The sequence below is a fragment of the Gallus gallus genome, chromosome 34, assembly GCF_016699485.2.
Source record: "Gallus gallus isolate bGalGal1 chromosome 34, bGalGal1.mat.broiler.GRCg7b, whole genome shotgun sequence".
Lineage (NCBI taxonomy): Eukaryota > Metazoa > Chordata > Aves > Galliformes > Phasianidae > Gallus > Gallus gallus.
The window spans coordinates 1,292,000-1,305,178 of NC_052565.1; the positions used below are offsets into that span (position 1 = coordinate 1,292,000).

General features: G+C 66.6%; 2 protein-coding genes across 4 annotated transcripts; both read right to left on the reverse strand.

The window, feature by feature from the left end:
• Nucleotides 1-272: 272 nt before the first annotated feature.
• Nucleotides 273-5,426, reverse strand: DHH (desert hedgehog). 2 transcript variants are annotated; one of them, XM_015300320.4, is made up of 3 exons: nt 4,278-5,426; nt 2,620-2,881; nt 273-2,019 (listed from the first exon to the last, which is right to left on the reverse strand). In XM_015300320.4, the coding sequence occupies exons 1-3, from the start codon at nt 4,578-4,580 to the stop codon at nt 1,349-1,351; spliced, it is 1,236 nt and encodes a 411-aa protein (XP_015155806.2). In that variant the 5' UTR covers nt 4,581-5,426; the 3' UTR covers nt 273-1,348. The 2 variants fall into 2 exon arrangements, with proteins under 2 accessions (XP_015155806.2, XP_040510798.1); XM_040654864.1 differs by lacking the exon at nt 4,278-5,426 and adding an exon at nt 3,705-4,228.
• An 878-nt stretch (nt 5,427-6,304) lies between these two features.
• On the reverse strand, nt 6,305-11,778 carry LMBR1L (limb development membrane protein 1 like). 2 transcript variants are annotated; one of them, XM_046905007.1, is made up of 18 exons: nt 11,749-11,778; nt 11,446-11,633; nt 9,771-9,855; nt 9,488-9,524; nt 9,236-9,375; nt 9,036-9,139; nt 8,821-8,947; nt 8,625-8,693; nt 8,460-8,524; nt 8,266-8,341; nt 8,084-8,167; nt 7,898-7,974; nt 7,735-7,812; nt 7,569-7,642; nt 7,347-7,437; nt 7,203-7,269; nt 6,949-7,110; nt 6,305-6,838 (listed from the first exon to the last, which is right to left on the reverse strand). In XM_046905007.1, the coding sequence occupies exons 2-18, from the start codon at nt 11,515-11,517 to the stop codon at nt 6,780-6,782; spliced, it is 1,467 nt and encodes a 488-aa protein (XP_046760963.1). In that variant the 5' UTR covers nt 11,518-11,633; nt 11,749-11,778; the 3' UTR covers nt 6,305-6,779. The 2 variants fall into 2 exon arrangements, with proteins under 2 accessions (XP_046760963.1, XP_040510796.1); XM_040654862.2 differs by lacking the exons at nt 11,446-11,633; nt 11,749-11,778 and adding an exon at nt 10,010-10,028.
• Nucleotides 11,779-13,179: the final 1,401 nt, after the last annotated feature.

A 13,179-nucleotide genomic window follows, 5' to 3' on the forward strand; every position in this document is an offset into this window, starting at 1 on the left:
CCCCCCATATCCATCCGTACCCCGACCCACGCCGCCTCAGGGGTCGTAGATTCTCTTTATTTCCCGAAACAATTAAATATTAACATTATTTTTTTTAAGACAGAAGTGGTTAAAAGCGCGTTCTTCTCCACCCCCCCCCCCCTCCGCCCCCCCTGCGAGGCGGGCGGTGCAGAGCGCATTTATATTATCATTTATAAATAGAAAAATAAAACTCTTAAGGGGGGGGGGGGGGGGGGGAGGTTAGCAGTTAGCGTGGGTTAGAGCTGCCCCCCCCCCCCCCCCCCCCCCCCCGTGCCCATGGCACACACCGGGATTGGGTTCCCCACAGCACTGAGTCACGTGGGGATGGGGACCCCCATGGGTGGCAGAGGTGCCCCCCCCCCCAGGTGCCAGCAGCAGGTGGGGGTGTGTTCACTGAACCCACTCTGGGGTGGATTTGGCCTCAGTGCAATGACCCCAACCCCAACCACAGCGGTTAATAAAGCAATAAATACGGGGGGAGTGAGGGGGGCGCGGGGCACCTGGCAGTGCTGTGGGGGGGTGTGGAGCTGAGCTATGGTCCCTGTGCTGCCCCACTGTCACCCCAAGCATCACCCACCTGGGGGCACCCATCTCAGGGAGAGATGTCTGAGGGCGAGGGGTGTCCACATGGGGGGGGGAGGGGGAAGGGAACACCCTGGGGGGGACATCCAATGTGGGGCACTCACTCAAGGAGTACCCACCTGAGGGCCACCCACGCAGGGGACACCCATATGGGGGCTCCCAATGAGAGGCACCCACCTGAGGGATGAGCACCTCGGGGACTCCCACCCAGGGGGAACCCATATGGGGGTTCCCAATGAGGGGCACCCACCTGGGGGGAAGGAGCACACCTGGGGGAGCCACATCTGGTGGGGGGGTGCACACCTGAGGGCCACCCACCCAGGGACACCATATGGGGGCCCCCAATGAGAAGCACCCACCTGAGGGATGCCCACCTGAGGGCCACCCACCCAGGGACACTCGTATGGGGGCTCCCAATGAGAGGCAACTACATGAGGGATGCCCATCTGGGGGACACCCACCCAGGGACACCCGTATGGGGGTTCCCCATGAGGGGCACCCACCTGGAGGGGAGGGGGAGCACACCTGGGGGAGCCACACCTGGGGAGGGGGGTCCACACCTGCGGGCCACCCACCCAGGGGCACCCACTTGAGGAGCACCCACCTGAGGTGCACCCATCTGAGAGACGCCCACCGAGGGGACACCCACCCTCGGCGCAGGCCCGGAGCTGCCCCACACCCCCTCCTCACCCCTCAGGCTCCAAGCACCGAGCGCCCAGCGGTGAGTCCCCAGGGGGGGGCGTCCCTACCCCCCCGCGCCCTCACGGCCCAGCACTCCGCGTGCCAGGCGGTACAGCAGCCTGGAGTACCAATGCACGCCCACCTCGTGCACCGTCCCATTCCCATTCCCCGGCTGCTCGGGGCGGGCGGGCAGCAGCGAGAGGAAACCATGGAAGAGCCGCAGCGGAGCGAAGGCGCGGTGCGCCCAGCGGTGGCTCTCCAGGACGGCGTAGCAGGATGCCAGCACCCCATTGACCAGCAGGGTTCCGTGGGAGGTGAGAGGGGCGAACACCCCGACCCCTTCCTCCCTCGACACCCTCAGCACCTTTGCAGGGCGCAACCCTTTGTCCCCGTGGGCCAACACCGCGTCCCCCGGGCGCAACCGGCGGGCGAAGACGGGCAGGAAGGTGGCAGATCCGTTGGCGACCCCTCTTGAGGCGAAGACGAGGTGGGATGGGGTGAGCAGCAGCCGTTGGGCCGGAGAGGCCGTCTCGATGGCCACGAAGGACGCGCGTTGGCCGAGGTCTCGGTGCAGGAAGAGCAGCACTTGGGTGGGCACCAGGCGCCCTCCTGGCTCGGCTCCCAGCACCCAATCGCCCCTCCGTAGCTCAGCCAAACCGCGGCTCTCACCGCTCCGCAGCGTCACCGTGGCGTGGCCGGGGAAGCAGCCGCCGGTGCGGATGGCCAAGGAGTTATCTGGAGGGGGGGGGGGAGGTTAAGAGGATGGAGGGAGGGAGAGAACGGTGTTTATAGGGTGGGGGGCGTCCCCAGGAGGAGCTGCTGCGACCGGACCCGGAACAAAGCGAGCATTTTCCAACCCCCCCCCCCCCCCCTTGGGGTTCCTGTGTGCAGAGTCCCTTTGTCCGCCCGCACTGATGCCTTTTGTTCCCCTGTTGGGGTTGGTGACATTTAGGGCCGCTTTCGCTTTCTGTCAGTTGTTGCTTCTGGGCCGGATGGAGGGATGGATGGAGGGATGGATGGAGGGATGGGGGCTGTCGGCCGGAGTGGCCACGGGGTGAGGGCTACACCTAAAAACCTACTAACCGCGTTCAGTGCCCACGTTGGGAGCTGAGCCTGGGGGGGGTGGCTGCGGTTGAGCCAAATTTTGGGGTGGGATTATGGGATTTTTGCCAATCTGCTGGCCGGAAAGCGTGGGGGGGGGGGGGGGGCTGGGCTGGGGCCAAGCAGTGCCTGAGCATCCTACGTTGGGGCTGTGAGCATCCTACGTGGCTCTGGGATGCCATAGGTGCTGTGGGGCCATGGGTTGGGGTCTTCAGCCCCCCTCCAGCCCCATACCTGCTCTGACAGAGACGTGGATGTGCGCTTTGGACTCGTAGTAGACCCAATCGAAGCCGGCCTCGACAGCCAGCCGTGCCAGCATGCCATATTTGTGGCGGTCCCGATCCGACGTGGTGATGTCCAACGCCCGGCCCTCGTAGTGCAGCGAGTCGGGGAGGTGGTGGCCGTCCTCATCCCAACCCTCCGTCACCCGCAGCCTCACCCCCGGCCACATATTCATCACAGCAATGGCCAAAGAGTTCACCCGCTCCTTGCAGCGCTGGGGGGGGGGGGACAACACAAGCAACAGTGTGACCCCCCAGACCCACTGTTCTGCGGGACCCCACACAGCCCAATGTTCTGCAGGACCTATTCGGGATGCAGAAGGACATATGGACACGTAGCCTGCGTGGGGTTTGGAAGGGGCCAACCCAGAGGGGCTGCAGGCTAAGGGAGGGGGGGGGTGGGGGGGTCACCGGTGGTGCCCCCATCTCTCTGAGGGGCACAGCTGAGCTGCCCCCCCCCGGGTTGAACATTAACACACCCTGAGGTGCTGCGGTGGTGCCCGTGCAGTGGGGCGGAAAGGGCGCGGGACAGTGCTGGGAGTCACCTTCCCCACAGCCATGGGGTGACTGATTAACCCAACCTGGGGGGGGTCATGGGGCAGAGCTGGGGGGATGCAGCTGACCTGAACCGGCCCCACAGTGGCACTACGGGGCTCAGTGCCAGGGCTGGGCAGGACAGGTGCAGCTCCCAGGGTGCAGGGGGACGATGTCAGAGTCCCATAAGGGTGACAGCTGGGGGTCCCACACGGCTCTGGGGTGGCCGTGGTGATGTGGAGCGTAGGGGGCAGAGCCCATTCCCACCCCCCCCCACCGCAGCCGGTGGGGTCGTGGCACCTCCCGATGCCCCGGTGCCCCCCGGTCCTCCGTGCAACAAAGCTGCTCCCGGGAGTGCAAAGCCGCGGGGGCGGCAGTGCGGGCCCCGGTCCCGGAGCAGCCCGGCCCGGAGGGGGACCCGGCATGCGGCGGGGGGGCAGGAATGCACCCGGCCCGGCCCGGCCCGGCCCGCCGACAATAGGCTCCTTCCAGCCCGGCGCTGACCTCAGGCTCCGGGAATGCTGGAACGGCCACAAAGGGCTCTTTCAGCCGCCCGCACCCCCGGGTCCGGCTCCGTGCCCGCGGCCCACCGGGCTCCGCCGGTCCGGCCCCACCGCCCCCTCCGCCCCTCTCCGGGGGAACCGCCTGGACCACTCGCAGCATCCCCCGTTGCCATGACGACGGCGCAGCCGCCCCTCTCCATGACAACGGCGAGCATCGCGCCGGGGCGACGCGCGGCACAGGACCCCCCACCGGGGAGCGCCCCCCGGTGCCGCCCCCTCCGCGTTGTCCCTCCCCGGGGTTGGACGACGGCGGGGGCTCCCGGGGACCCCCGGTATTGCGCTCCCCGTCAAACCCCGATGTGGATCCTCAAAGCCCCACCGGGAGCGCTCCGCTGCTGCTCCACCGACGGCACACCGGGGTGCGAAGGGGTCGGGAAACTCTACGGAGGAGGCACCGGGAGGGTCCGCGCCCCCCCCCGGGGTGGATCGGGGCTGCCCGGGACCGTTCAACCGCGTCCCCTCCCGCCCCCCCTTCCGCCGCCCCGCGCCCCCCGGTCCCGTTCGCAGCCCCCACCTCCGTCATGAGGCGGTCCGCCCCCGTGTTCTCCTCGTCCTTGAAGATGATGTCGGGGTTGTAGTTGGGCACCAACTCCCTGAAGCGCTCCGACCCCCGCAGCACTTTGCCCTCCGCCCTCCCGCTCGCTCCCAGCGTCTGCTCGGGGACGTTGGGCACGAACTGTTTGTAGAGCAGCGGGGAGAGCTGCCGCCGTCCGAACCGCCGCCGCCCCACCGGGCCCCGGCCCGGCCCGCAGCACAGCACCGGGGCGGCCAGCAGGAGGGCGAGCAGGGCGAGGGCGAACGGACCGCACCGGGACATCCCGGTGCTCTGCGGCCCTCGTTCAGTCACCGGGGGCGCGGGGGGTCGGAGCGGGCATGGCACCGGCGGGGCGGCCCCGGGGCTTTTAGAGGATCCCGGTGCGCGGGGCGGGCCGGCGGCGTTTCCTTCTCGCACCCACGGGTCCGGGATCAGCGCTCGGGTGGGATCTGGGAGCCCCGCGCTGCCGTCCCGGTGGAACCGATGCGGACCGGGAATCGGCACCGGGCGCTGCCCCCCACCGGGCGCTGCCTCCCACCGGCACTGCCCCCCACCGGCACCGGCACCGCCTCGGCACCTCTCCCCGCTGCCAGTACTGCGCCCCGATTCCGCCCTCCCCCCCTGCTACACCTGAACCCTGTGCTCCGGTACCGGATCCTCTCCTCTCTCCCAGCACCGGTACCGGTACCCCTTCCTCCTTATCCCTTCCCCACTCCCGGTACCGGAATCCTCCTTATCCTAACCCTATGCTCGGGTACCGGGCCGGTTCCCCACTCTCGGTACCGGGATCCCCTTCTCCTTATCCTATCGCAGCTCCCCCATTGCGTGTCATCACGCTCCGGTTCAATGGGGAACCCCTTTTCCTGTCACCGATCCCCGGTACCGACACCACTCCCCGTCCCCCGGCACCGCCGTTATCCCACCGCTGCACCTCCGGTACCGACCCCCTGGCACAGCCCCGTTACCCGGACCCCCTTCCCGGTGCCGCCCCGATCCCGCCGCTCGTTCCGACCCCCGGTACCGGTACCGCTGCCCGCTCCGGGACTCCCCCCGGGCCGGGTGCCCCCCACCCGCTGCCGCTCCGCTCCGGCACTGGGCAGCGGCTCCGGGTCCCCACGGCTCCGCCTCGGAGCGGCGGTCGCAGCCCATCCCCCGGGGCCGCCCCCACGGGGCTGCGCTGCCCGGGACGGCCCCTCCGGGACCGGGGTCACGGGCACCCCCGCGACAGGTTCACGTCACCCCCCAGGAGCGAACCGTGCCACTCCCCCCCACCCCCCCCCAGGACCGGGACCCTCAGCCACCACTCAGGTGCACCCAGAGGTGCCCGGGGCTCAGGGGAAGGGTAGGAGGGGGTGAAGTCCGGGAGCAGAGCCTGCCCCCCCCCTCCATGTCCCCCCCCCCACCCCGGTGCCAGCCCAGGGTGAGGGGAGTGAAGGGAAAGCGGGCACCGATGGCCTCATTTCCTGCTATATAAACCCAGTTTCCTGCACTTCCTGCTCAATCCCGGCCCGTGGGGCGGAGGGGGGGGGGGGGGTGCAAAGCCCCCCCCCCCCCCCCCCCCCGCTTGGTGGCGGGGCAACTTGGCATAGCCCCAGGCCGGGCAGGATGGGTGGGGGGAGCTGGGGCTGTTCCGGGACAGTTCCGTTGGGGGCGATGTGAGCCCCCTCCCAAAGAGCCCTCATACCTCTCGAGAGATGGGCAGGTGGGTTTGTGGCAGCTCAGCCCCCCATCCCCCCCCCCCAAATCCCCCCTTCCCCCGCCAGTGCCCCCCAGCACCCACAGAAGGGGGGGGCCCACAAGCTGCAGGAACCACCCTCACCTTCAGCCCTTCCTACAGCAGCTCAGCCACAGCCAGGAAGGAGGGTTAATAGTGACCTCTGGGGGGGGGAAAGGAGCAGGAACCGCCCCCCCCCCCAATGGCACAGAGCCCTGAGCCCCTCCCAGCGCTGCCCTGAGGTGGAACAAAACCCATTCCGTTGTTCCTCTGTATTAAAAGAATAAGTAAATTAAAAAAAGCAGCTTTGTTTATTGCTCCAAACACAGTAACAGAGACCTGAACCACTCAGCACAGGGGGGGACAACCCGCGCCCCCTCCCCAACCCCCCCCCCAAGGACAACACAAGGATGGGGTCACACAGATTGATGGGGGCAAAGGGGATTCCCTTTAGTGTCCCAGTGAAACACAGAGGAGGGGGGGGGATTTAAAACCAAATAAATGGGGGCAGCACTGGGGGGAATGTGGGGGGGGGGGGGGGGAAATGAGGTATGTAAAGATGTAAAGGAGTGGGGGGGGCTGCAGCCAGCACAGCCCCCCTGGGGGTCTGTAAGGAGGACACGGCTCAGTAGCACAACAGACTGAGATAGGGCTGGGGGGGGAATGGAGTGAGGCCCCCCCCTATGGTCCCAGCTCTTCTGATGGGGCTCCAATATCCACAAAGCACCCTGGGGGGGGGTCCAGGCGGGGGGGGTACCCCCACAGCCTTAGCAGCGCCCTCCCTGGGGCCGGGAACGGGGGACAGGCAGCGGCAGTTTGTGCAGACCTGGGGGGGTGGAGGTGGGGGGGAAGTATGAGGGGTGGGCAGGGGGATGTACCCTCATCTCCCCCCCCCTCATCTCCCCCGCCCTCCCCCCCACGTGTCCCTCTCCTCACCGAAGGCACGGATGAGCTCCTCCTGCACAGCCCACGTCACCCTCTTCACCAGGCAGAGGGTGGTGAGCGCCGCAAAGCCCATATTGTAGATGAAGACGATGTAGAAGTTTCCCAACCAATTAAAGCGGCCAAAATCCCCCAGGAGGTCGAAGCGAGTGATCCCTGTGGGCGAGTGGGGGGGGTCAGCGGGGTCCAGTTTAGGGGCTGCCCCCTTCCCCCCCCCCAATCTACCCCATTACAGCCCCACATCTCACCCAGTGTCCTGGAGAAGACGGGCAGCGCGGAGCTGAGCACCAGCAATGAGACGCAGTTCCCGATGATCTGGAGGGGAGAAGAGGTGCTGCCCCACGGCACGGCCCCATAACATGGCCCTATGGTGGAGGGGAGGGAGGTCTCACCTTGGTTAGGGGGGTGTCCTGCCTCTCAGGGAGCAGCCGTGTGAAGAGTGGGGAGCTATAGAAGCCCACGACGGAGGAGAGCATCAGATAACTGCGAGGGGGTGTTAAGGAGAGAACAGAGGGGACAGCGGGGGGGGGGGGAGGGGGACAACAGTGTGTGTGGGGGGGGGGGGGGGGACGGGACGGACACAACACAGCCCCCAGTGCCTGCACAAAGGATACAAGATGAGGACAACCTGCAGCGCAGCTCCAAAGGACCCGAGGATGGAGAAGGAGACCTGGCCCAGCGCCGTGTCCTGCAGGAGGGGGGGCACATAGAAGGGGCTCTGCCCCACGGATGGGGCTCCCTGCTGTTCCCCCCCCCCCATCCTCCCCCCACCTCGGGTACCTGCATGCCCCGCGGCATCGCAGCGTCATCCAGCAGCAGCTCCAAGACGTGGAAGCAGACGATGAGCACTGAGATGCCCTGAGAAGAGGAGGAGGAGGAGGAAGAGGAGAGATTTAGGGCACCCATAGGGGGCTGTGGCACACGTGGGGATGGGGACACGCACCGTCAGTGCCAGGAGGCCCAGCATGGCCAGCGGGTAACCCACGTTCCTCTGCCAGGGCGATGCTCGGTGCCGCAGCTCTGCAGGGAGCACATTACCACCCCCATTACCACCCCACTCCACAACATGGGCCCCTGGGAAACCCCCAGTGCTCCCTTCCCCCCCCCCCCCCCCCCCCCAGCTCCTCACCCAGCTTCTTCCTCTTGCTCCGGATGCTGAGGAGCTGCTCCCGCAGCAGGGCCGTGTTCAGGTTCAGCCAGCAGGAAGCCTTCCCTGCGTTGCGGGGACAGCGTGGGGCTCCTGGGGTCCCCATGGCACCAACGCAGGTCCCCGTGGCACCCCACGCCACCCCCCTGCCCGTGGGCACCCACCAGATGTGATCCTGCGGGACACAGCAGCCTCCTCAAACCTCGTGCAGCTCAGCTGCTCATCCAGGTCCTCCAGGAGCTGCGGATGGGCGACAGCCATCAGGGACACGCATGTCATATACCCTGGGCAGCCCCATAGCGTTGGGGACACAGAGACCCCAACCCATGGCAGTGGGACCACGTAGGGGACAGCTCACCCGGGGCTTCACCAGCAGCTTCCCGGTGACGGTGAACATGGTGGAGAGGCCAAACGGGGTGCACACTGCGGGGGAGAGCAGGGGGGTGAAGCTCACAACCTTTCCCCGTGGCACCAGCAGACCCCCATTGCCCTGGGTTGGGGCTGCTCACATCCCAGCACTCACACAGCAGGAGCAGCACTCCGAAGAGCGAGATGCAGGAGTAGAGGTAGGGCAGGTAGCACTCCCAGAGGTCTGTGGAAGGCAGGGGGGGGGGGGGGGGGGTCAGGATGCAGCAGGGCTCTGTGCACCCCTCCCAACACATTCAGCCCAGTGCTGCCCCGATGCCCACCCCCCTCCCCCCCCCCTCCCCAGCACCCACCATAGAGGGACTGCCGGCTCACAGCGTCGTTACCAGTGATGGCAGAGGCCACCCAGACCATGCCCAGCACCAGCAGTGTCAGCAGCAGCAGCACCACCGACGTCTCATACACGCGGGCCATGATGCCCTGCAGGATGAGGATCAGCACAGAGCCGGGGAGGTGGGGGGCATGGGGGGGGCACAGGGAGGGGGACAGCACCCATGGGGCTGCATACCTTCTTGGATCCTGCAAACCCCTCTGACTCCGTGAAGAAGTATGCAAAGGGCATGAGGAAGACGAGGGACAGGTTGGAGAAGAGGAAGACCAAGTTCCAGAGGCCTGGAGGGGTGGGGGGGGCAAGGGGGGCAGAATGGGGTGAGGTCCCAGTGCAGGATGGGGGGAGCTCAGCACCCCAGGACCACCCCGTGCACCCACCGTGGATGAGGGACCCATTCAGCCACTGGATGTAGTAGTTGTGGGGGAAGGAGAGCAGCACCTCGTTGCTGATGATGGAGAAGGGGAGCAGCAGCACAGCACCCAAAGCCACGGCCAGGGTGAAGGTGCACAGCCCCAACCTGTCAGAGGGAGCCCATGCGGGTGGTCAGAGTTCAAGGTCCCCCAAGGGGATGGGGGGGAATGTGGTGTCCCATCTGGACAGGGAGGGGAGGAGAGATGGGAGGAACTTACGCAATCCTGTTGACAGCAGCATCCTCATCATCGTGCACTGCAGAGGAAAAGAAACAGATGAGCAGGAAGGCTCCCTGCTATTCCCCCCTCTGATGCCTTCCCCAGCCCCCCCTCTGCTGCAAACAGAGCTGCAGAACTCAGAAGAGCTCTGGATGGAGGGGGGGCTCTGCTCCCCCACCCCCACAATGGGACACCCCACAGGGACCGGAGCCGCAGTGGGATTGGGGCAGGGAGCAGCAGGAACAGCCCGGGGGGGGGGGGTCGGATGGATGAACCCTCCTACCTGCTGCGAAATCCGTCTGCTTCTTGAAGTGCCTTATGACGAAGTGGCAGAGGATGTAGAGGCTGGCGAAGAGCAGGGCACAGATCTGCAGGCACAGCACAGCGGGCGGCCTCAGAGGGCAGCGCTCCCCTCCACAAGGAATGCTGACATCCCCAGATCCCATCAGCCCCCCCTCCCGTTTTGTTTTCCTAACCCTGTTCTCTCCCCCTAAACAAGCACGGGCTGCACCCAAGGCTCACCCACTGGGTGCTGACGAGGCATCCCCTGTGAGCTGAGAGTGCAGGGTGAGCATCAGCAGCTCAGCCCAGCAGAGCTGCACGGAACACCCCGACCCCGCAGCCCTCGCACCGTTGGCACCAGCACCCAGCAGGGCTGCAGGCACAGCCTTGAGCCCAGCGCCAAGGCCGACTGCAGAGTGTCTGTCTGTCCCTCCCACCCCCGCCAGCACGCTGAGCTCCGGCCCAAGCAGGCGACATTCGAGGAACACTGCGACCTTTCATCCCCGTGGGTACGCAGCAGAACGGGGAAAGGTCGTCTGAACCCAATGCTTTGGCACCAGCACCACCAACACCTCCCTCCTGCCTGGGTGTCCTTCATATTCGGGGCTCGGCTGGGGGTCCCAGGGCTGAGAGCCCATCCAGTAGGGTGGCAGAGAGCACTGAGATCAGCTCAGCTCTGGGTACCCTGAGGGCCGTTCCTATCCCTGCTCCCGCTGAGGGAAGCGCACGTTGCCGTGTGTTTGCTCAGAGGGCTCCGAACACCTCGGAGCAAAGGAGTGAAGAAGGGGTTTCGTGGGGAGATCCGTGAGACAGCAGCATCACAACTGCAGCCCAGCTCAGGGCGAGGGCTTCCAGCAGTGCTGATGTAACCACGGGGCAGAGCTCCACAACGTGGCCCGGGAAAGTCTGAAAGGTCGCGTGGGCTCCACGCTGGCAGAGCTGAGCCGGGCGTTCCTGGGAGAGGTGCAGCACTGCAGGGACGCGTGGCTCTGACTGTCCCAGAGGGCCCCTGGGAGATTCCAGGGCTGTGACGCTTTCATCCCTTCACACCTCTGACCCACAGCAGTGAGTGCCCCGGTTGGCAGAGCTGGGCGTGGGGCTGCTCCCCCGCACAGTGCCCACAATTCTGGGGGTCCCCCACTGACACTGAGCACCCTGGGAGCAGATGATGGTGTAGGGGTGAGGAAGGGGCCATGGGCACCCGGCACAGGTCTGGCTCAGCTGTGACACTGCTGCAAAACCGAGCATCCATGGCCCCCCTCCACACCACCAGGGACCCCACATTGGTACAGAGGAGCCCTGACATCTGGGTACTGCAGGACCCCAGAACCAGCCCAGGGCAGCCCTGCCCCACAGAAGGGCTGAGACCAGAGCTCAGCATCGGCTCCCTCACACCCCACAGCCCCGGCCCCATTCCCTCCCATACCCACTGCTCTTTGGGAAGGGGAAGGGGGACAGGGAGGCTCTCATCGGTCCGAGGGTCCCCACCCACCCCCGGCTCTCCGGGCCGGGCCAAGCCCCACTATCTGCGAGCACACAGCAGTGCGGTGCAGCTGCGGCCGCGATAAGGCCCGGGCGTGGGGCACAGCCCCGGAGCTGCCACCGGGAGCACAGGGAGCTCCATCCCCACAGAGAGACCCCAACCCCAGCGGGACGACCCCCACCCCCACACTCACGAGGCATTCGCGGACACGTTCATGGAAAAGCTGCTCCCGCACGGCCAGCGCGTCGAGCTCCACAGGGGCCATGGGGCGGAAAGCATGGCCGGGAAGGGCCGGGCAGGGCCGAGCCGGGGCAGGGTCGGGTCGGGTCGGGTCAGAATCGAGCCGAGCCGAGCCGAGCCGAGCCGAGCCGAGCCGAGCCGAGCCGAGCCGAGCCGAGCCGAGCCGAGCCGAGCCGAGCCGAGCCGAGCCGAGCCGAGCCGAGCCGAGCCGAGCCGAGCCGAGCCGAGCCGAGCCGAGCCGAGCCGAGCCGAGCCGCCTGCAGCAATGCGCTCCGAGACCACGCCCCCCACTCCCGCCGCTCGCTACTATGTATCCACTGCACCACCGACCGGAAGTGCCCCGCCCCGCCCCTCATTGGCTGCCGGAGCTGAATGAGGCGCCGTTCATTGGCTGAGGGCTGCGCGGGCGGAGCCCATTGGCTGAGCGCGCAGCCGCTCTCACGCTCGGCGCACCCGCGCGTTCATTGATGCCCCCCCCGGAGCCCCTCCAGCCCTGTGGGACTCCCCCCGGAGCGGGAGTGGTGCGGAGACGGCCTCGGCTCGGCCACCCCCCGGTGGGAGGGAGCGGGGCTGATCCGCTGCGCCAGCACTAATCCCTTAGCCAGGGCTAATCCCCAGGGCCCGTAAATCCTTGCCCCCCTCCTCCCCCCCACCATGCACAGGAGGGGCCCCCGGGCAATGGCAAAGCTCCTTCCCAACCCCCACTGAGACTCGACCTCACAGAACAGAACCCACAGCCTCTGACCCCCAAGGATGGGGAAGGCCCACCCCCCTTCACGCAGGAGCAGGCGAAGGGCTGGCCAGAGCCAGCGCTGCCAACCCCGCAGCCGTGTCACCGCGCACAGACAATGGGGACAGCCCGTTCCCATGCGGCTGTGCCCCGCGAGCCGCCCAGGCTGACACAGAGCGTTTGTATGTAACACAGCAGCAGATTGTCTTAAAGCCTTTTATTCGTAGAACGAGTACAGAAACGAGGAAAACCAACAGGATCACATCAGGGAGTTAAAGCCCAGCCAGGGCAGCTGGGAACAAGGAGAGCAACCAGGGCCAGAGCATGAGAAAGCTCAAAGTGTTTGAAGCAAACATATGTGGACGTGGGACAGCAGCAGCAGGACAACGTTTAGTACTCCTCTCATTCCTCCCCGGCCATTGCTCTGCCCCATCCACTCCTCCGACTCCCCACAATTCCTTCCCTACCACCCCCAGCCCCTTTTCACCCCATCAGTCCCTGTTACTCTTTCCTCCCCCATCGCTCCCCATCCCCTCCTCTGCGCAAACCCCCCTCAATTTCTGCTCCCCCAATCCTTCACCCCAACCCCTATTCCCCCCCAACTCCCAACTCCTTTCCCCCCCATCTCCTAACCCCTCCCGCTTTGTTCAAAGCCCCCTCCCCACCACAATTTGTGTTTCTTCCCCCCCCCCCCCCCTCCATCTCCCCAACTCAGAATCCTACCCCCTGCACACCCCCAGCCCCCCCCGGCCCGCACAATGGCTGCGTTCGCTCAGCCCAACGCAAAAAGCCCCTCAGGCTCCAGGCTGCAGCCCCCCGGGAGTGCTCCTATATGTAGAAAGGGGGGCGGGCCGTGCTAGCGCACCGGGCTCCCATTGGCTACCGCGTCGCCCATCAAACCATTCCCAGCTCTGATTGGCTGAGCCTCGTGGCGCTCTTCACCTTCCCCCGCAAACC